The sequence below is a fragment of the Mobula birostris genome, chromosome 2 (assembly GCF_030028105.1).
Source record: "Mobula birostris isolate sMobBir1 chromosome 2, sMobBir1.hap1, whole genome shotgun sequence".
NCBI lineage: Eukaryota > Metazoa > Chordata > Chondrichthyes > Myliobatiformes > Myliobatidae > Mobula > Mobula birostris.
In genome coordinates, this window is record NC_092371.1 from 7,638,119 (window position 1) to 7,659,175 (window position 21,057).

The 21,057-nt window shown below is 47.6% G+C and overlaps 1 protein-coding gene across 3 annotated transcripts in view; it reads right to left on the bottom strand.

Annotated features, from left to right (window-relative positions):
* LOC140211864 (zinc finger protein 687-like) overlaps nucleotides 1-21,057 on the bottom strand; it is a 76,755-nt gene that overhangs the window by 27,497 nt on the left and 28,201 nt on the right. For all 3 annotated transcript variants that reach the window (XM_072282056.1, XM_072282048.1, XM_072282064.1), the window contains exons 3-5: nucleotides 8,174-10,251; nucleotides 5,983-6,161; nucleotides 4,746-4,922 (exon numbers count right to left, since the gene is read on the bottom strand). In XM_072282056.1, the coding sequence (XP_072138157.1) occupies nucleotides 4,746-4,922; nucleotides 5,983-6,161; nucleotides 8,174-10,231 (2,414 nt within the window). In that variant the 5' untranslated portion in view covers nucleotides 10,232-10,251. The remainder of the gene's footprint in view (nucleotides 1-4,745; nucleotides 4,923-5,982; nucleotides 6,162-8,173; nucleotides 10,252-21,057) is intronic.

Below are 21,057 nucleotides of genomic sequence, written 5' to 3' on the forward strand. Positions count from 1 at the left end.
ACGGTAATTATGGGAAAGATTGAAGGGAAGAAAGCAAGAGGAAGACAAAAACAAATGATGATGGGGACAGCAGCCAGAGAACTGGAACTGAATACCAATGAATTGATCCACTTGACCCGAAACAGGAGTGTGTGGGCCATGGCAGTCGAAGCTCAAACTGGGCACGGCACCTGATGATGATGACGACGATATAAGTATTTGGATACACAGGGAACACAAAATGCTGGGGGAACTCAGCAGGCCAGGCAGCATCCACGGAAAAGAGTGTAGTTAATGTTTCAGGCCGAGACCTTTCATCACAAAGAAGCACGCTGGCCTTCATAAATCAAATTATTGAGTTCAGGAGATCAGGTGTTGTGTTGAAATTGTATAAGATGTTGGTGAGGCCTAACTCAGGGTATTGTGTGCAGTTTTGGCCACCTATGTACAGGAAAGATGTAAATAAGGCTGAAGGGGTACAAAGAAAATTTATAAAGATGTTGCCAGTACTGGGGGACCTGAATTATATGGAAAGATTGAATAGGTTAGGACTTTATCCCTTGGAATGTAGAAGATTGAGGGAAGATTTGATAGAGATATACAAAATATGAAGGGTATAGATAGGGCAAATGCAAGCAGGCCTTTTCAACTGAGGTTGGGTGGGACTACAACTAGAAGTCATGGGTTAAGAGTGAAAGGTTAAAAATTTAAAGAGAACATGCAAGGACACTTCTTCACTCAGAGGGTCGTGAGAGTGTGGAATGAACTGCCGCCAGAGCAAGTAGTGCATGTGAACTTAATTTCAACGTTTAAGATAAGTTTGGTTTAGAGAAGAGTTACAGGAGACGGAAGACACACACACACACACACACACACACACACACACACACACACACAATGCTTTAGGAAAAGCTTCTTCCCCTCTGCCATCAGGTGGGGTACCACAGTAGTGTAGCAGTTAATGCAACACTACCACAGCTTAGGGCATCAGAGATCAATTCCTCTGTATGGAGTCTCTGTACGTCGTTCTTGCGAAATGTGTGGGGTTTCCTCAAGTGCTCCAATTTCCTCCCGCAGACCAAAGATGTACTGGGTAGGGTTGGCCATTGTAAATTGTCCTGTGATTAGGTTAGGGTTAAATCAAGTTCTTAGGGTTTCTGGGGCTGCTCAGCTTGAAGGGCAGGAAGGGCCAACTCCATGCTGTATCTCCAAATTAAATTGTAAAATAAATTTGAATGTACTATTAACTCAAACACTACCTTTTACAGTATTTTGCATGATTTATGTTCTACGTCTTGTACTGCACTGCTGCAACAAAATAAATTTCATGTCGGATAGGACAGTGATAATAAACCCAATTCTGGTCAGTCACAGCCTTTACCCCGGTGTAGGGTGGTCAAAAACCAGAGGGCATAAAGTGAAGGCTTGAAAGGATCTCATGGGGCAACGTTTTCAACACAGAGGCACTGCATCTTAAGGCATCAGCTGCCAGAGGAAGCGGTAGAAACTGATGCAATTTGCGACATTTATAAATACATTTGAACAAAGACTTGAGGATCTACTTCAACTCAAAAGGAGTGAGAACTCTCACATGGAGTGAGCAAGATGAATAGCAGAGCTACATTTAAAAGCAGCCTGGATTGGGAAAGAGGTAGGTGGATAAGGTAATGAGGTGAGACGATGGAAACTATTCTCGCTGCGCAGATAGCCTATTTCTGTCCTCATGGTCCCATATCTCTCCCCTCTCCTCCTCGTAGGAAGGAGGTAGAGAGCTTAGGAACACGGTGTAAGCATTACAAACTTGCCTTCAGTGTCAAATCAAAAGAATCGATTACTGACTTCAGGAAGAGGGCATGGTGTACATGCTTCTGTCTACATCAAGGGCGTTGACAGCTTCAAGTTCCTAGGTGTGAACATCACCAATAGCCCTTTTCTGGTCCAGCCATGGAGACATTAAGACAAGCAAACTCGCCAACACCTTTTTGACAGAAGGCTAAAGAAATTCGGCATGTCCCTGTCTACCCTTACCAACTTTTATTGAGGCATCATAGAAAGCATGGATGAATTACTGCCTGGTACGGCAACTGCTCTATACGTGACCGAAAGAAACTGCAGAGTTGTGTACACACCTCAGCTCATCATGGAAACCAGACCCCGCTCCGTGGACTCTATCTACCTTCTCACTGCCGCAGATATTCTCTCCTCTCCCAACGGACAGAAGGTACAAAAGCCTGAAGACACATACTACCAAGCTCAAGGACAACTTCCTTGTTGTTATGAGACTATTAAGCGGATTCCTTGCATGATAAGACCTCACAATCTGCCTTGTGCTGCCCTTGCACCTCATTTTCTGCCTGCACTGCAAGTGTTCCGTAACACTTCATTCTGCATTGTTACTGCTTTTCCCCTTCTTGTTACCTTAATGTATTAATGTGATGGGGTGTATGGGATGTCCAGGGAGAGGTAGCACCTCTGACAAAGGGATTTGTCGTGTCCAATGTGGGGCAGCACACTCATCTCTGGTCCCCATTGGACACTCAGCTCTCACCTGTGGCTCCAAGTAACTGTTTGCATGTGACAGCAGTCACACCCCAGTATACCTCTTTGACAGGTGCGTTAAACCAGGTGAGGGTAGCTGCCGGGCCTTGTACCCCAGTGTTAAAGTTAAAGTCTGTCCCGAGCCTTGTGGCCCATCATGCTGGTGCTTACGCCGGTTTCCGTGGCGTGAAGCGACTGAGAGTACGAGACTCCCCCCAGGATAGGACGCCAGTCTATCGCGAGGTTAACCCCCAGCATTTTGCCGGTACCCATTTTCATCTGGGTGGACTGGAGCGGTGTGTGTGGGCCTTGCTCAAAGACACAACACGCTGTCTTGGCCGAGACTCGAACCCGCGACCTTCAGATCGTGAGCCCAATGCCCTAACCAGTTGACCACGTGCCACACTATACCCCAGTGAGATAGAGTCATTTTGCCCTAGCCTGCAAAGTTAGCTCCAGCGGACAGGGCAGAGGAGATCCAATGGTCAGGAAGGTGGCTGTGCAATGCTCCGTGGAGAGCAAAGGGCATGACATCACGGTCATCCACTGCGACCAAGGAAGACCTCAGTTGTGACATCCACTTGTACCATGGGAACCGGACTTTCAAGGTCAAGCGAGCAGAACTGCTCCACTGCGACGGCTTTTCCACTTTAAAAACTATAGATGAAAGTCCTTCACTTGCCTAAAAACATGCATCACCAGGCTGCAGGACAGCTTCTATATTATAACAGTATTAAAAGGACTTGATCTCACAATCTAACCTTGTTATGACCTTGCATCTTTTTGTCTACCTGCACTGCATTCTCTGTAGCTGTTGGAAATTATTCTGCACTCTGTTATTGTTTCACCTTGTACTACCTCAATGCACTATGTAACGATTTGAGCTGTATGAACCGAAAGAGCATTAGATCATGAGCTCCTCTTGCATTAAACCATGAACGTTAGATAATGCTGTACCAATATTAGATTATTGAGTTTAGAAGAATGAGGGGAGACCTCATAGAAGCATATCGAATGTTGAAAGGCATGGACAGAGTGGATGTGGCAAAGTTGTTTCCCATGATGGGGGAGTCTAGTACGAGAGGGAATGACTTAAGGATTGAAGGGTGCCCAATGAGAATAGAGATGCGAAGAAATTTTTTTAGTCAGAGGGTGGTGAATCTATGGAATTTGTTGCCACGGGCGGCAGTGGAGGCCAAGTCATTGGGTGTATATAAGGCAGAGATTGATAGGTATCTGAGTAGCCAGGGCCTCAAAGATTATGGTGAGAAGGCGGGGCAGTGGGACTAAATGGGAGAATGGATCGGCTCATGATAAAATGGCGGAGCAGACTCGATGGGCCGAATGGCCGACTTCTGCTCCTTTGTCTTGTCTTGTGGATGGCCTGGATAATACAAATACCTAAAATACCTATATCAGCACAAGACAAGCTTTTCACTGTAGCGCACGATACATGGCAATAATGAACCAATTGCAATACCTGAGGCGTACCACAACCTGAGCTGTGTGCTCCCGTCCAGTGTGAGAGTGTATGTGCCCCCCCTCACTGATTTGGGCAGTGGTCATATACGTCACCCTCCATAAACAGGCATGGAATCAAATTTATAATCAAGGTACGCACTGTATACGTCACTATTACTACTCTGAGATTCATTTTCTTGTGGGCATTCACAGTAGGACAAAGAAATAAAACAGTCAATGAAAAACTACACAGAAAGGCTGACAACCAACGAATGAGCAAAAGACAAACTGCAAATACAATAATAATAAATAAATAAGCTCATAAATAATACTGAGAACATGAGTTGTAGAGTCCTTGAGCCTGTGGGTTGTGGAATCGGTTCAGTGTTGGGGTGAGTGAAGTTATCCACACCGGTTCAGGAGCCTGATGGTTGAAGGGTAGTAACTGTTGCTGAACCCGGTGGTGTGGGACCCATGGCTCTCGTACGTTCTTCTCAATGGCAATAGCGAGGAACAGAGCATAGCTGGATGGTGGGGGTTGTCGATGGTGGATGCTGCTTTCTTGTAGATGAGCTCAGTGATGGGGAGGGCTTTTCCTGTGATGGATTCAGGGACGAGGAAGGGGACATGTGGGGTGCACAGCTAAACAAGCTGGAAGGGACAATGGGAGTTTGGCCCAAGAGTCACAATGACACTGGCTGCTTGTGCTGAGTTGCCACCCTAAGCCTAGGCATTTGCACAGAACCCCCGCCCCTGTTATTACTTACTTGGCCTGCTGACTGACGACACCTGGGTGCTGGGTGTAGATGTGCGAGTGGGCACTCGGCGCAGATTTGAAAGCCATCGGGCATATCGGGCACTTGTGGAAAGCCTCGCAATGCACGTCTTGGATGTGGGACTTGATCGTGTTGATTCCTCCGTACACCACTCCACACTGGGGGCACCTTTATAGGGGGGGGGGGAATAAAAGAGGGAGAAAAAATGACTGTATTTTAACTCACTTCAGGCTGTTACTGAACACACAGTATAGGACAGTATGGTCCCTTGGCCCACGATGTTGTGCCAATCCATACAAGTCTACTCCACGATCAATCTAACCCTTCCTTCCTACACAGCCCGTAACCCTCCTGTTCTCTTTCATCCACGTGCCTATCTAAGAGTCTCTCAGATGTCCCTAATGTACAGTAATTTTCTCTACCACCACCCTGGGCAGAGTGTTCTATGCACTTACCACTCTCCACGCTGCTTCAGGCACCTGATAATTGAAGGGTAATAACTGTTGCTCAAGCGAGTGGTGTGGGACCAAAGGCTTCTGTACCTCCTGCCCAACGGCAGCGGTGAGAAGTGAGCATGGCCTGGATGGTGGGGGTGATAAAACAGGGCTCCAAACATAAGGCTCAGCCTCTGGGTGTTGATATCACCACAGGAATGCTAGCACTACTGGTGCTGTAACACATGACGCAGGGCAGATTTTCCTTGGTGCACAGCAAGCTCCCACAATGAGGGATGAAATAATCTTCTGGTGAATTTAGTTGCAGACAGGACACCCCAGTCTGAAACCAGAACAGTGTACACGCTAGAATTGCAAGATAAATGTGAAAATAAAAGTGGGGGGATACTGCATTGTAACGGGTTAAACTCTGTGCTTGCCAAGTGTCTTCACCACTGTGGCCTTGGGTGTACATGAACTAGCTGAAGCAGCTTTGATTATGGGAAAAATATTACAGCAACCTTGGCATACTGAGAACTTGGAAGTCACTTGAAAACAGGGGCGGGACTCTTGAAGTGCAGTGACACACGACGACTGGTTCAGTGGTTTGAGCTGATACTAGTGTATTGGTGCCACGGATCGAATGGGAGGTGTGATGTAGTGACAGGGGCCCATACACACCTAGATATGTGTTTTCATGCTTGCTATTCTGTCTTAATAAGAAAGTTTTGTAACCTTTGGGTAGAACCTAACGGAGATGAGAACGAGACCCTGGGAAGGACGCAGGCACCTACTTGTATCCGACTTTGCGGGTGAAATGGAAGCAGACTTCCTTCACGTGAGCTTGAATGTGCGCTGGCCGGCAGACCCCGCCACACTCCGGGCAGATGTACGGCGACTTGTTCTTGTGGAGCCGGTAATGAGCTAAGTAGCTGCACTTGCTGGGGAGTAACATCTGGCAGAGCTGACACACCTGGCCAGGGAAAGAAGGGAAAGTGGTATTAACTGTCACACTGTGCAGACCAATCACCACCCCACCAGAGGGCAAAACCTCTCTGCAGGTACCAGATAGGATGCAGCACCTTGACATGTTACAGGTGAACCGAATGTGAAGCTGAATTATTGTGGAGGATACAATGCCTTCGGTGGACAGGGGTATCATAGATCATTACAGCACATAAATAGGTCTTTCGGCTCATTTAGTCTGTGCTGATCTGTTGTTCTGCCTAGTCCCATTGACCTGCACATAACTGTGAGGAGATGGAGCAAATGCAGAGATATATCTGTAACCCTGAAGTCTTTATGAATTTATAATTTATTCTAAAATGTAATGTGAGATCCCAGAGTGCTTCACTGGTTTGGATGGAGGATTTACATGAAGTCTTTCTGTGTTTTATGGCAGGGAGTGTACTTATGACAAGGACTATTTTCACAACAGAGAAAACCAGGACACAGCTGTCATGGGGGAAGAAGCCTCAAAAGATAAATGGACTGATTAAAGGAACCGACGCTACATGCAGATGAAAGAGGAATGTCATTAAGTTGATGAAGTACTCAACTTTGTAAATATAATAAAATGGTCTGTTTTGAGATGTAAGATTGGAGCTATTTTCCCTTGCAAGTAATAAATGCACTAATTTGATCCACTCTAAATTTATTGTAGTTTGTTACTGTATATTAGAAGACCTAGCCGAATGGTAGACGATAGAGGAGGCATCGCATCGCCGAACAATATCACGAAAGGCACCACGGTCTGCGCCAAGACCAGCAGGTGCGGGTAACACCGGAAGAGCATGGAAACAGGTCCTTCGGCCCGAATGGTTTCTGCCAACCGCGTGGTCCACCGAACTAGCCTCATTAGCCCACACTTGGTCCACAGCACCCTCGATCTCTTCTATCCTCACACTAATCCAGATGGTGTTTAAATGTTGCTAATGTGGCCACCTCAACTATTATTTCTGGCGGCTCATTCCAAATATGCACCACTCCTCACGTGAAGAATCTGCTCTTGATATCCATTTTAAATCTTTCACTTCTGAACTTAAACTAATGCCTTCTTATTTTAAACACTCCCGCTCTGAGAAAAAGACTATTTCCACCCTGTCTGAGCCCCTCACGTTCTTACAGACCTCCATCTGGTTACCCCTCAATCTCCTAGATTCTAGAGAATATGTCCGAGTCTAAGCAACCTCTCTCTCTGTAACTTGATGACTGTGGCTCCACACCACAGGTCCAGGCAACACCCTGGAAAATCTTTCCAGCACTTGGATGACCAAGGCATTGGAAGCCAAGGGGCCAGAGCTGAGAGAAGAAGAGATTAGGGTAGATGGGTCCTTGGTGATTAACAGAGACATGGTGAGCCAAGGGGATTTTTTCTGTGCTTTATTGTCTCTACACATGGGCATGGAGGAGAGGAGGGGGAGTGTTGCAGTTAGGGAAGGAAGAGGATAAAGAGGGTGGTGCGGCACTGTAGCGTAATGGTTGGTGTAATGCCATTCCAGCACCAGCTACTTATGTTCAATTCCCGCTGCTGCCCGTGAGGCGTTTGTATGCTCGCCCCGCGGCCGTGTGGGTCCGCACGCTCGCCCGCCCTGCGGCCGCGTGGGTTTCCTTGCACATCTCAAAGACATAGGGGTTAGTAGGTCAATTGATCACATGGGTATAATTGGGTGGCATGGGCTTAGAGGGACAGAAGGTCCTGCTACCATTTTGTGTCTGTAAATAAAAATACAATAAATAAATACAAGCCAGAGCAACATACATCTGCTGGAGGAACTCAGTGGGTCGAGTAGCATCTATAACGGGTACAACACGTCTGGACAAAATGTTGCATCAGGGCGATATCCCCCACCCGCCCCAGAAATACTGATCGACCTGCAGAGATCTTCCAGAGGCCAACTGCGGTTGTCTTTTGTGCCCGCAACCACCCACACCCACCCTCATCCGCACCCCCCCCCCAAACGCCCACCACCACTTCTGAGTTACCTGCGCAGCCGAACTGGGGGTCTCCAGCTGGAAGTGGGCAGCCAGACCCACCCGGTCGGGGAAAAGCTGGCCGCACTCGCTGCAGGAGGAGGTGTCACAGTCCACGAGGGCCGGGTCAGGGATGGGGGGCACCACTGGCAAGGCTTGCTCGGCCCCGGCGCCCCTGTTGCCGGCACCAGTGGCCGGTTGGGAGGAGATGGCTGCCGCGTGGGTGGGGGAGGTCGGGTCAGGCTGCCCCACCAACTGGTCCAGGGCGATGGGCTTCATCACCAGGTTGGAGCACTGCATGACCAGCCCTCGGTCCTTGTGCTCGCGGGCGTGCAGCAGCAAGCTGCAGCGGTTGTAGAAGACAATGCGGCGGGCGCAGTGGTTGCAGGTGACGTCGATGCGCAGGCTGCGGCGCCCGTAGTGCCGGGCCAGGCTCTTCTCCAGGGCAAAGGCATCGCCACACTCCAGGCATCGGTAGCCACTTGGCGGCAGGGCCAGGCAGCTGTCGGCCGGCGGGCTCAGGTCAGGCTTGTAAGTGGGCAGTGGGTTCTTCCCGTTGAGGAGACGGTGGAAAGCCTCTACTAAAGGGGTCTGGCTGCGGACGGCCGAGCCATTAGCGCCTGGCCCTGCTTTGCACAGTTGGGGAGTGGTGCTGGTGAGGTAGCTAGATCCCAGGGCCAGGGGTTTGGAGGGTGTCCCAGCGGCCACCACTGGCGCCGGGAGGGACTGGGGCACCAGGTTGAGGCTGGCCAGGTGGACGCTCTTGGAGACGGCCTTGGCCGCCCCCTTAGATGGGAGCTGGGTGGCCCTCTGGGCAATGCTGGCTGCCATCAGCATGGCAGAGCTGGCGTCCTGGAAGGTGGAAGTGGGCAGGACGGGACCTTCTGCCAGGGCGGCTCTGCTCAGGGCCTCTGTCCCTTCATGTTGGGAGGGAAGGGGGGTTTCCTCCTCCTCGACTGGGGGCCGTCTAACCTGGCCCCCCTCCTCCTCCTCATCTGCCTCCTCCTCCTCCGCCTCCTCATCTTCGCACTCCCCGCTGGACCGCAGCTCACCGTCGGACGAGACCCTGGTCACCGTCCGGGTGATCCCCCCTGTGGAAGTCTTGATGGTCTTGATCCGCACCTTCAGCGGGCGGGACGTCCCGGTGGAAGGTGACCCTTCGCTTAAGCCACTGTGTGGGCTCTCGGGCTCCTCCTTGATGGGCTGGCATGGGATGGGAGGTGAGGGGGACTTGGGATCTCCCAGATCCATAGCTGTCTCCTCTGGGGATCTAGGGGAGGCACCCCCCATGGTGGCCGGCCACGGCAGCTCAGGGGAGACAGGGGCAGGAGGGGAGGGAGGGTCATTTCTCGCCTCCCTGGGATCTTCTGGTGGGCTGCCTTCCGGCTCACTGCCGACTTCCTCTGACTCCATGTCCGACGGCTTCTCCTCCTCCTCTTCCTCCGATGATCCTTCCTGCCTCTGTTTCTTGACACCTGCTCCAAACTCCCGGGGGTATCCCGAAGCCAGGTCCTTAGCTACCTCCTCGTCGGGATTTGTGGTCTCGGGGTCCGGAGCTACAGGGAAGAGGGTTGAGCACGGGGAGAAAGGCAGGTCCCTCTCTTCGTCTGAATGTTCCTCGGTCTTCACGGCAGCCGGACTCAGTACGGGAGGTCCTTCGGCTTCCTCCTCCCTGTGGGCTGCCCCAACTCGCCCTGGCCTGCCTACCCAGCTGTCACAGTCAGAGGCCGGTGATGGCAGCTTTGGCGAGCTGGGAACCGAGGCCAACTCAAAGCCATTGTGCATGGGAGCGGCATCAAAGTGGCAGGCGTCTTCGCTGCCGGTGGGAACGGGAAGGGGAACAGCGTCGCACGGCTTTGGGCTGAGGCTATTCTTGACAATCACGCTGACTGCTGGCTCCTCCGGTGGGGCTGCTGTGGATTCAATGGGTGGAGCCTTACTGGCAGCCACCGGTGCCTGCTTCACTGGGACATCCTCCTGGCCCGAATCCATGGTGTCCTTTGGATCCAGGTCAGGGATGTCAAAGGCTGCCAACAGGTCATCAAAGTCAGGCGTTGTCATGTCGCCCATCGTAGGAAGTCTAGTTAAACCTGGGAGAGAATGAGAGAAGGAGAGAAGGAAGATTAAAAGAGGAAGAGGTCGAAACATACACTCAGGTACTTCCTGCGCCTAAAAAATGTCTGTTCTCTTCTGATTTCTCTCATTAACAAGTCATTTTTACCTACAGAACTGCGGCTCAGTGGATGATTTTTGTTTCTCATATCATTCTCTGAAAATTCTAGAGAGTACCGTGCATCATAATCTCAGAAGATCAGCAGTTTGTGAGATACGCAAAGCACCCCATCTGGCACCAACAATCATTTCATGTCAATATCACTTAGATCACATTTCTTCCCCATTCTGAGTTTGGTCTGAACAAAAACTGAACCTCTTGACCATGTCTCCTTCCTTTTATGCATTGAGTTGTTGCCACATGATTGGGTAATTAGATATTTGTATTAATGAGGTGTACCTAATAAAGTGGTCACTGAGTATACAGTGAGGTACATTGTTTGCATCAATGACCAGCACAGTGCAAGAATGTGTTGGAGGCAGACCACAAATGTTGCCACGCTTCCAGTAACATAACATGCCCATAACTTATCCCTAACCCACACACCTTTGGGATGTGGGAGGAAACTGGAGCGCCCTGGAGGAAACCCACACGGTCATAGGGAAAATGTACAAACTCCTTACAGACAGTGGTGGGAATTGAACCCAGGAAACTGGTCCTGCAACAGTGCTACGCTATGGAACGAATTAACCTGCCCACCTTGGATCCAACATGCCTTAACCTTCCAGACTGTGCCAACTACAGAAGTTACAGAGCTGGGAAGGGTTTGAATGAAAAATACCTCAGTCATTCCAATTTTAGCCAATTGTTTGTGTTTGCTAACACAGCAAGATCCAACAACTAGTTAACATCCAGAACACTGGCTTTGTGACATCGATTGAGAGGCAAGTCTTAATCCAGGATGGCAGGGGGAGTGGGGAGTCTGCAAAACAGTTCTGAGGAGATAGTTACCTCGCCCCGAAGCAGCCGGCCTTCACTCAGAAGGTGGTGCTTCTGACACTCCATTCAGCAGTCAAGTGGAAATTCAACCTGGGGTTTTGTGGCCAAACCTCTGGATTAGGAGATGAAGCCCAAGTGTTTGTTGAAACATTGATGGCAGGATGTGACAATGTCCCAGTCCTTTCAGTATGTTCATACAAGTCTAGTTAAATTATTACTGTGTGTTGCTCTGCATTTCTAGCATCTGCAGAATCTCTTGTATCTCTCATATTACTGTTATATGAACACCAAATGAATATCGTTTTCTCAAACTTCCAGTAATTTCTTCCACACTCCCCTTCTGGTTCCCCTCTCATCTCTTCTCTTCTCATCTGCCTATCATCTCCCCCTGGTGCCCCTCCTCCTTTCCTTTCTTCCATGGTCTACTCTCCTCACCTATCAGATTCCTTCTCCTTTCACTATTTACCTCTTCCACCTATCACTTCCCAGCTACTCACTTTACCCCAACTCTCCACCCACCCTCCTGGTCTCACCCATCACCTTCCAGCTTATACTCCTCTTCCTTAGCCACCTTCTTATTCTGGCTTCTGCCCCCTTCCTTTCTAGTCCTGATGAAGGATCTTGGCCTGAAACATTAACTGTTTATTCTGCTCCATAGATGCTGCCTGACCTTCTGAGTTTGTCCAATATTTTGTAGTTATCTTACATGCCTAATAACAGCGATGACCAAACGTATTCATCAGTTTCCATCCCACATCACTGCCTTCCCGTTGGCAGAGACAAATTTATTCCAATCTTCTCTCTGCTTGGCCATGACAGGTTCGTAATACGAAACCAATGTGGTCCAAGTTACTGCTGTTTGTTTTTCTACGGAGGAGGGGGTCGGGGATTGTTTTTGCTCTCTTTCTGATGGGAGGGAGTGGGGGATTCTGGGGTCTTCTTTTATTTCTTTTACTTTTTCATGTGTATTTCATAGCTACTTGGAGAAAACAAATATCAGAGTTGCATTGTACATGCATATGTTAACAATAAAATTAAGCTTGAAGTTATGCAGATCTAAATGACCGACTGCATCAGCAGGCAGGTTAAACACAGTGATGTTAAGTTTTCACACCATCTATGTCTTAATTTAAAAACACACTTACTAAGGAACCAGCTGTTTGTCTGTTCTCCCCAGCTTTTAGGTTTAGTCAATTGACAATCAAACGCAAGCCAAGAGCTTGGCTTATGTCCAATAAATCAAAAATTCCCCTATTAATTAATGCGGCTCAGAACACTTCTAACTCCCAACTCTGTTCTGTATCTTCAAGGAGCAAGATCACCTATTTTACCTTCTAGCCACCCAGAGTGTACCATAGGTTTCATATAGACGTATAGGCATACCTGCTTCTCTATCATAAACACTCCTCGAGCATGCACATAACACCTTGAGCACTGGAATAGGCCTTTTATTCACATCGTCTGTGCTAAGCTTTATTAACATATAGTTTAAAAAAAATTCTATTGCATTCCCTTTCTCCTGCAAATCCCTGTAAGAACGTGAATCTCAAGGTCGTAATCTATGTTTGTCATAGTAAACTGCCCTGTGAATAGGCGACGGTTAAATAGGTGGGTTGCTGCATAGTGCAGCTTGTTGGGCAGGAAAGGCTTGTTTCGTGCGGTATATCTAAATAAATAATAAATTTGAACCACAATACCAAATTAAATTAATCCCACCTGCCTGCTTGTGATCCACATCCCTTCATTCCCCATGTATTTGCTAAGTGCCTGTTAAATATCACTATTCCATCTGCTTCCACCACCCTCCCTGGTAGTGCACCCACTATTCTATGTTTTAAAAAAATGCCCTGTACTTCTATCTCCTGTAAACTTACCCCCTTTCATCTTAAAGCCACACCATCCCATATTAGGCATTCCTGCTCTGGGCCACAGACTGATTGATGCTGCACCCTCTCCAAAGCTTCATATCTATACAAATCGTGTTTGCAACCACTTGGTTTGTAGCCTACCACGCCTTGACAAATCAAATGCTCATAAGGAAATTGTCACAAAAAACCGTGGGTCAATTGTTTAAGAAAAATAACAAGATGGCTTGAGTCGCAAAAATAGATTGAGGTGCTTTTATTTACCTCAAAACAAGAAAAACACTGGGGAAAAAAAATACAGTAATTATATACCCACCCTCAGACTAAACACAAAGGAAAAAAAAACCCAAAGCCTGTCTGTCTGTCTGTATCTTGTTTTACGGCAGTTGGTATTCAGCTTAATGGTGCATTACCGCCACCCTCTGCTCCAGAATGTGCACTAGACATACATTCTAAATCCCTTCACCCAATCACTCACACACACACACACACTTACTTCACCCTCCCATCTTTGACCATTCTAGTATCCTATTCCTGTTTATTCGTCATATTCTATAAAAAACCCCTGTACCCCTTAAAAACGCTAAAAATACCCGGACGTGCTCTCTCACCCATGCCCAGCAACCCTTTTAATGTGAATTTCTGCACCCCCAACTCCCTTAATTTATTTCTTATCATCTTTCTGTGTCTCCCATACTTCCTGCAACACAAAACTACATGTTCTACTGACTCCTCTTCCTGACATTCCTCACACAATCCTGTCTGGTGTTTCCTTATCATTTTCAATGTTTTGTTTAATGCACAATGCCCCAGCCTTAACCTAGTCCACACAATTTCCTCTCTTCTGTTTCCATTACCTACCCTAGTAACTGCCACACTCTTTTGTATTTGATATAAATGCCTCCCTATCCCCTCCCTGTCCCATCTTTCTTGCCACATTTGGTTAACTTTTTCCCAGATTACACACTTAACCTCTGCTTTACTGATACTAATGTGCATTTCCACATTTTCTTTCTTTAACGCCCTCTTTGCCAACTCATCCACCCTCTCATTCCCCTTCACCCCTACATGTGCTGGAACCCATAGAAATTTTACCTGACCTCCCTGATTTGCAATTCTTGTAACTAACTGAAGGACTTCATAAAGTACATCTTGCCGACTGTTTGTGTGAAAAGACCTTAAACTTGCTAGAACTGAGGATGAATCTGAGCATATCAATGCTTTGGCTTGTCTGGCTTTCTGCACCCATTGCAACGCAACCAACACTGCCAGCATCTCCACTGTAAACACCCCTAACTTATTAGATGTTCTTCTGCTGATTCCAATTTCTTTTGCTGGTATTACCACCCCAAACCCTGTCACTCCTGTTTCAGGTTCCTTCGCACCATCCGTATAAATGTGAGTATAATCACTATACTTTTCCATCACATGACAGTTAAATGCATTTACCAAATCTGTTTTATATCTTTCTTTCCTTTTTACCTCTAACAAATGCCAGTCTATGTCAGGCCATACAAGCTTCCATGGAGCTATAACTGGATAAACTAAAGGACTTATCCTCAGATCAAATACTCCACATTCTTTCGCGATATCATTCCCTACCCGACTAAAGGTATCCCTCTGAAACCTCCCATTTTCCCAGCACTCCTGCAACACTCCTTTAGTAGGGTGAGAATCACTGTGCCCCTGCAAGTTAGCCCAGTAGTTTGCCATCAGTTGCATCCTTCTTAGTTCCAAAGGCATTATTCCCATTTCTACCTGTAGGGCTGACACTGGTGACGTTTTAAAAGCCCCACTGCACACTCTCAAGGCCTGAGCCTGAATCACATCCAGTTTCCTTATAAGAGACCTAGCTGCTGATCCATATACTATATTTCCATAATCCAATACAGATCTTACTAAAGCCACATACATTCTCTTCAAAGCTGAACAACTTGCTCCCCATTCCCTACCAGTCAGACATCTCATCACATTTATTACTTTTTTACATTCCTCCTCAACTTTCCTGATATGGTCTGCCCATGTTAATCGTGAATCAAATATAACTCCCAGAAATTTAAATGATGCAACCCTTTCTAATGCAACCCCATACATCCTTAACTTCTTCCCTACCTCAACCCTTTTCCTGGTAAAAAATACAGTTTGAATTCTACCTACTGAAAATCTACATCCCCAATCATAACCCCACTCCACCACCTCATCAATTGCTTCTTGTAGTTTCCTGATTATATGGTCCATGTTCCTGCCTCTTTTCCACAAGGCCCCATCATCCACAAACAGTGACCTACCTATATCCAAAACACAAAGCCTTGGTAACCTGAGGCTTATAACTGCTAAGCCCCTTCCCCTAGACCAACCAAAAGGTAATTAACTCAATTATCCAATTAAAGATGGTATCCTCCACCATCAGCACACCTGTGCAGGTTGCTGCTGCCTCTACATGAGACAGCTCCATGCAGCAGCTCTGGTTCAGAGCCGGTCACTATTACTGCTGGGGATGAGTGTTTTACCGAGTGTGCCATGTGCCATCCGTAGTCAGTGACAGGGCTTTGTCACATTAATACAGAGCATTAAATATTTATTTTTATTTAGTGAAACTGTACAGATGGAACAGGCCCTTCCGGACCCACAACCAAGCAACCCAACTATTTTAACCCTACCCTAATCACAGGACAATTTACGATGACCAATTAACCCACTAACCACATGCACATGGGGAGAATGTGAAACTTTCTTACAAAGGATGCCGGAAAGAAACTCCAACACCTTGAGTTGTATTAACGCCATGTTGGCTCCCAGTATTTTTTTTTGTAAGAACCTGCTCTGCATAGACTGGCAGTTGTAATTCTTGTTATTAGCAGTGACCACTCAGAATTTATTTATTTTTTTTTTTTTTAAAAACTGCAGGTGCTTCAAAATAAATCCAGAAAAACTCAGGTGGTCAGGCAGCATCTATTGGAAGAGGCACACAGATAATGTTTTAGGACCAGGGGCCTTTGCTAAAACTGGTTCCAGTCTGGAAAAGCATTTCATTGGGGTTTGGATTGTTGAAGGGTGCTAGGTAAATTAAAGAAAACTATCTTAGAATAACTTTTAAAAGCTGTGGAAACATACCTTCTCACTCCTTCAGGGTAACCAGAGAGAAACAAGTTTAATAAATGGAATCTATTTATTTTCTTTCACTTGGAGCCCTTCCAGCTCAATGCACCCATGCCGCCAAATTACACCTGTGTGACTGGCTACCCTGCATGTCTTTGGGATGTGGGAGGAACCAGTGCACGCAGAGGAAACCCACGCGGTCACAAGGAGAATGTATGTATTCACAGCAGCTGAACGGAACCCGGGTTGTGGTACTGTAAAAACCATACACTGTGCTGCCCCCTAATGGTTGGATTTATATTATACTTAGCTAGCCCAAGTCCATTGGATCCCCCGCCAAGAAGAATTCCTAAAAATATCACAGGTTAGGACTGATTAGTAGCTCCTAGTGACAATTGCCATGAACCAGCAAATCTTAATAGAATGGAATTGAAATATAAAACTATCAGAAATGCCAGAATTGGCCACAGCAACAATCCAAGCCAGTGGGGGCAGGGGAGAGATCAGAATTTGGAGACTGTTGAGAGAAAAATGTAGGGGCCACATGGTATCAATGGGAAGGTCAGTACTGAATACTCACCATCTGGAATGCCACCCTACTGAACCACTCCAGCTTTTAAAGTGAAAGTACTCCACTAAGGCTCCTTAAGGTTGCCACACCTGGGTGAGGGCAGGGAAGGGGTAGAGGAAGGTGATAGTGGGGATAAGCTCCCACTACCTATTAAATGCTCCCAATTTCATGCATCTCAAATTGCCTCTGACAATCAAGTCCAGCTCTGGCCTTCATGTTGTGACCTAGTTACTAAGCCTGGCAGAACCATTTCTACTGACAGGAGACGGGGTAAAACCAGTGGTACTGGTGTCTTAAAATCAGTCAGTCTGAGCAGAAGGGCTCGTCAGCCGTGGTTGGCAGCTCATCTAGAAGGAAATCTCTGATCTCAAACCTGCACTGCCTTGCACCTACACCCACTCATGGGGAGGCTTTGGGAGTAAATCTTGAGCCAGTGTCCTTTAGGCAGTCCTACGTTAAGGTCAATAATGACTGGCACTCCTGTAACACCAAACTGTATCAGTCACTGCTGTTCCTTAGGATTCATCAGCTGCATCGAGCATGGGCAACAGCTTGCTCTCCCTATCATACTGCCTTGCATACAGAGCTAGGATGCAACACCTATGGTCAACTCCAACCAATGGAGGTCCTCCACAAGTGTGCACAATGAGGTACAGGGTTTAGACACACGCATAAAGGAAATAAAGGGAAGCTGTCAATTTAACACTTCACCATGGACAGTCCCAAGCCCAGATCCAAAAGGAGGAGATCTGGGCATGGGCTAGTAGCCTCATCCTATAAAAACCTAGAGCTACAGAAATGCCAAAAGACCTCACCCTTGGAAGAAGGATCTTCACCTAGATGGAAACAACAGGAATTCTGCAGATGCTGGAAATTCAAGCAACACATATAAAAGTTGCTGGTGAACACAGCAGGCCAGGCAGCATCTCTAGGAAGAGGTGCAGTCGACGTTTCAGGCCGAGACCCTTTGTCAGGACTAACTGAAGGAAAAGTGAGTAAGGGATTTGAAAGTTGGAGGGGGAGGGGGAGATCCAAAATGATAGGAGAAGACAGGAGGGGGAGGGATGGAGCCAAGAGCTGGACAGGTGATTGGCAAAAGGGATACGAGAGGATCATGGGACAGGAGGTCTGGGAAGAAAGATGGGGGGGGGGACCCAGAGGATGGGCAAGGGGTATAGTCAGAGGGACAGAGGGAGAAAAAGGAGAGTGAGAGAAAGAATGTGTGTATAAAAATAAGTAACAGATGGGGTACGAGGGGGAGGTGGGGCCTAGCGTAAGTTAGAGAAGTTGATGTTCATGCCATCAGGTTGGAGGCTACCCAGACGGAATATAAGGTGTTGTTCCTCCAACCTGAGTGTGGCTTCATCTTTACAGTAGAAGAGGCCGTGGATAGACATGTCAGAATGGGAATGGGATGTGAAATTAAAATGTGTGGCCACTGGGAGATCCTGCTTTCTCTGGCGGACAGAGCGTAGATGTTCAGCAAAGCAGTCTCCCAGTCTGCGTCGGGTCTCGCCAATATATAAAAGGCCACATCGGGAGCACCGGACGCAGTATATCACACCAGCTCAGTCCCCCATTTCACGTACATCTGCTCTCACTCCATCCTCCCGCCACCCCACTAGGAATAGGGTTCCCCTGGTCCTCACCTACCACCCCACCAGCCTCCGGGTCCAACATATTATTCTCCGTAACTTCCGCCACCTACAACGGGATCCCACCACTAAGCACATCTATCTTTCCCTCCCCCCCCCTTGCATTCCGCAGGGATCGCTCCCTACGCAACTCCCTTGTCCATTCGTCCCCTCCATCCCTCCCCACTGATCTCCCTCCTGGCACTTATCCGTGTAAGCGGAACAAGTGCTACACATGCCCTTACACTTCCTCCCTTACCACCATTCAAGGCCCCAAACAGTCCTTCCAGGTGAGGCGACACTTCACCTGTGAGTCAGCTGGGGTGATATACTGCGTCCGGTGCTCCTGATGTGGCCTTTTGTATATTGGCGAGACCCGACGCAGACTGGGAGACTGCTTTGCTGAACATCTACGCTCTGTCCGCCAGAGAAAGCAGGATCTCCCAGTGGCCACACATTTTAATTCCACATCCCATTCCCATTCTTACATGTCTATCCACGGCCTCCTCTAATGTAAAGATGAAGCCACACTCAGGTTGGAGGAACAACACCTTATATTCCGTCTGGGTAGCCTCCAACCTGATGGCATGAACATCGACTTCTCTAACTTCCGCTAGGCCCCACCTCCCCCTCGTACCCCATCTGTTACTTATTTTTACACACACATTCTTTCTCTCACTCTCCTTTTTCTCCCTCTGTCCCTCTGAATATACCCCTTGCCCATCCTCTGGGTCCCCCCCCCCTTGTCTTTCTTTCCGGACCTCATGTCCCATGATCCTCTCGTATCCCCTTTTGCCAATCACCTGTCCAGCTCTTGGCTCCATCCCTCCCCCTCCTGTCTTCTCCTATCATTTTGGATCTCCCCCTCCCCCTCCAACTTTCAAATCTCTTACTCACTCTTCTTTCAGTTAGTCCTGACGAAGGGTCTCGGCCTGAAACGTCAACTGTATCTCTTCCTAGAGATGCTGCCTGGCCTGCTGCGTTCACCAGCAACTTTGATGTGTGTTGCTTCACCTAGATGGGCTACACCTGGGAACAACTTCAAAGACTGGCGCAGGACAGAGGACTCTGGCGAGCTGCTGTCTGTGGTCTAAGCCGCAGTAGGGGCGATAGGCTTAATCAACTAACAATTTAAAGTGAGCCATTTAGTCTTTCAAGCCATGCTTGTTCTTTCCTGATTCTGGATACCCTAGAATATCTTACATTCTGCAGCCAACGTCACTTAAAGAGATACAGCCCAGTAAGAGGCCCTTCTGGCCCAAGCAGCCTGGACCATACAATTACATCCATGTAATTAATTAAACTACCAACCTGTACACCTTTGTAATGTGGGAGGAAACCAGACCACACAGAGGAAACCCAGACGGTCACGGAGAGAACGTACAAACTCCTTACTGACAACTGCGAAACTGAAACCAGAACCCTGCACTGTAATGGCGTTACGCTAGCCACTATGCTACCATCACCTGGTCAGATATTCAGGCTGAGGAGAACTAGGAAGCGCTATTGGATAGAATACCACACATTGGATATTTCTACACTGGGTACCTACGACAGGATGTTCTCAAGGATTCTCAGCGATAATGACTGGCTCCCAGTAGAGCATAATTTCGCCTCCCCTGAGGTGACAAGAAGTCAGATTGAATTCTAGTGTCACTGTTGAAACACCCAAGTCTTGAAAGTGATTTGCTTGAATAGGTGTGAGAGAGAAATGGAGAATCTTTGCTTAAAGATTTCCACTACCCTGAGTAAAAATTCTCATCAAACAAGCAACCACATCAATGAAAAGGGGGAATGGAAAATCAGAGGCCCAGAGGAGATTGGTTTCTTGAAAATACTGTTAAACTGACAAATTCCCTGAGGGTCAAGCACCCAATGGTTCAGTAGTGGTAGTCATTGTGCAATCACTCGAGTCGAGCATGATATTCTCCCGAGGGATTGTCTATTGGTGGGTCTTCAGGTGACTGTAGAGACTGATCAGGGATCCACATATCATGGTGCAGTGTGGACACGAGTAAGCAGTGGCTGTGGTTAGTGGTTGGGACCTTTGCTTGTTTAGTCTCTCCTTTCAGAGCTGCTCCACACAGCACTGAAAGGCCCTTCAGCCCAAGTACTCCTGACTATCAAAAACACTAATCACATTCTGTTTTCTCAAAGAACACAAATTACTTAAACATTACTCTTCTGATGTCATGAGCTATATGCAGCTTTGCAGCAATCTAATAACTGCTCAGTCTTACACCATGCATGATTGACATGACAGAAAAGCCAAAGACCTGCTGTCTGCGAAACAGAGTCCACTGGCAGGTGGAGGCCGACGATGGCCTATCCTGGCATTAAAGAACTGTGTAGACAGGTGAGTGGGTGGGAGGAAGGAATAGCTGCTGCTGCGTTTGCTCTGCCAAGCACGATGGGTACGTTACGTTGGTGTTGGAATGTGTGGCCACACTTGCAGACTGCCCCCAGCACAACCTCGAGCAAGTAGTTGTAAATTTCACTTTATATTACGCTATACACTTGATAAATAAAACTGAATCCAAATCTGAAATCTATTATGGAAGAACTTTTGGAATTTCCCCCCCTCCCCCAAATTCCTGATGGAGGACTCACGTACACATCACACCTCGAGTGTGTGGGGCTTCCTGCTCCTGACAGCTTTAGAAAGGGAGTATTGC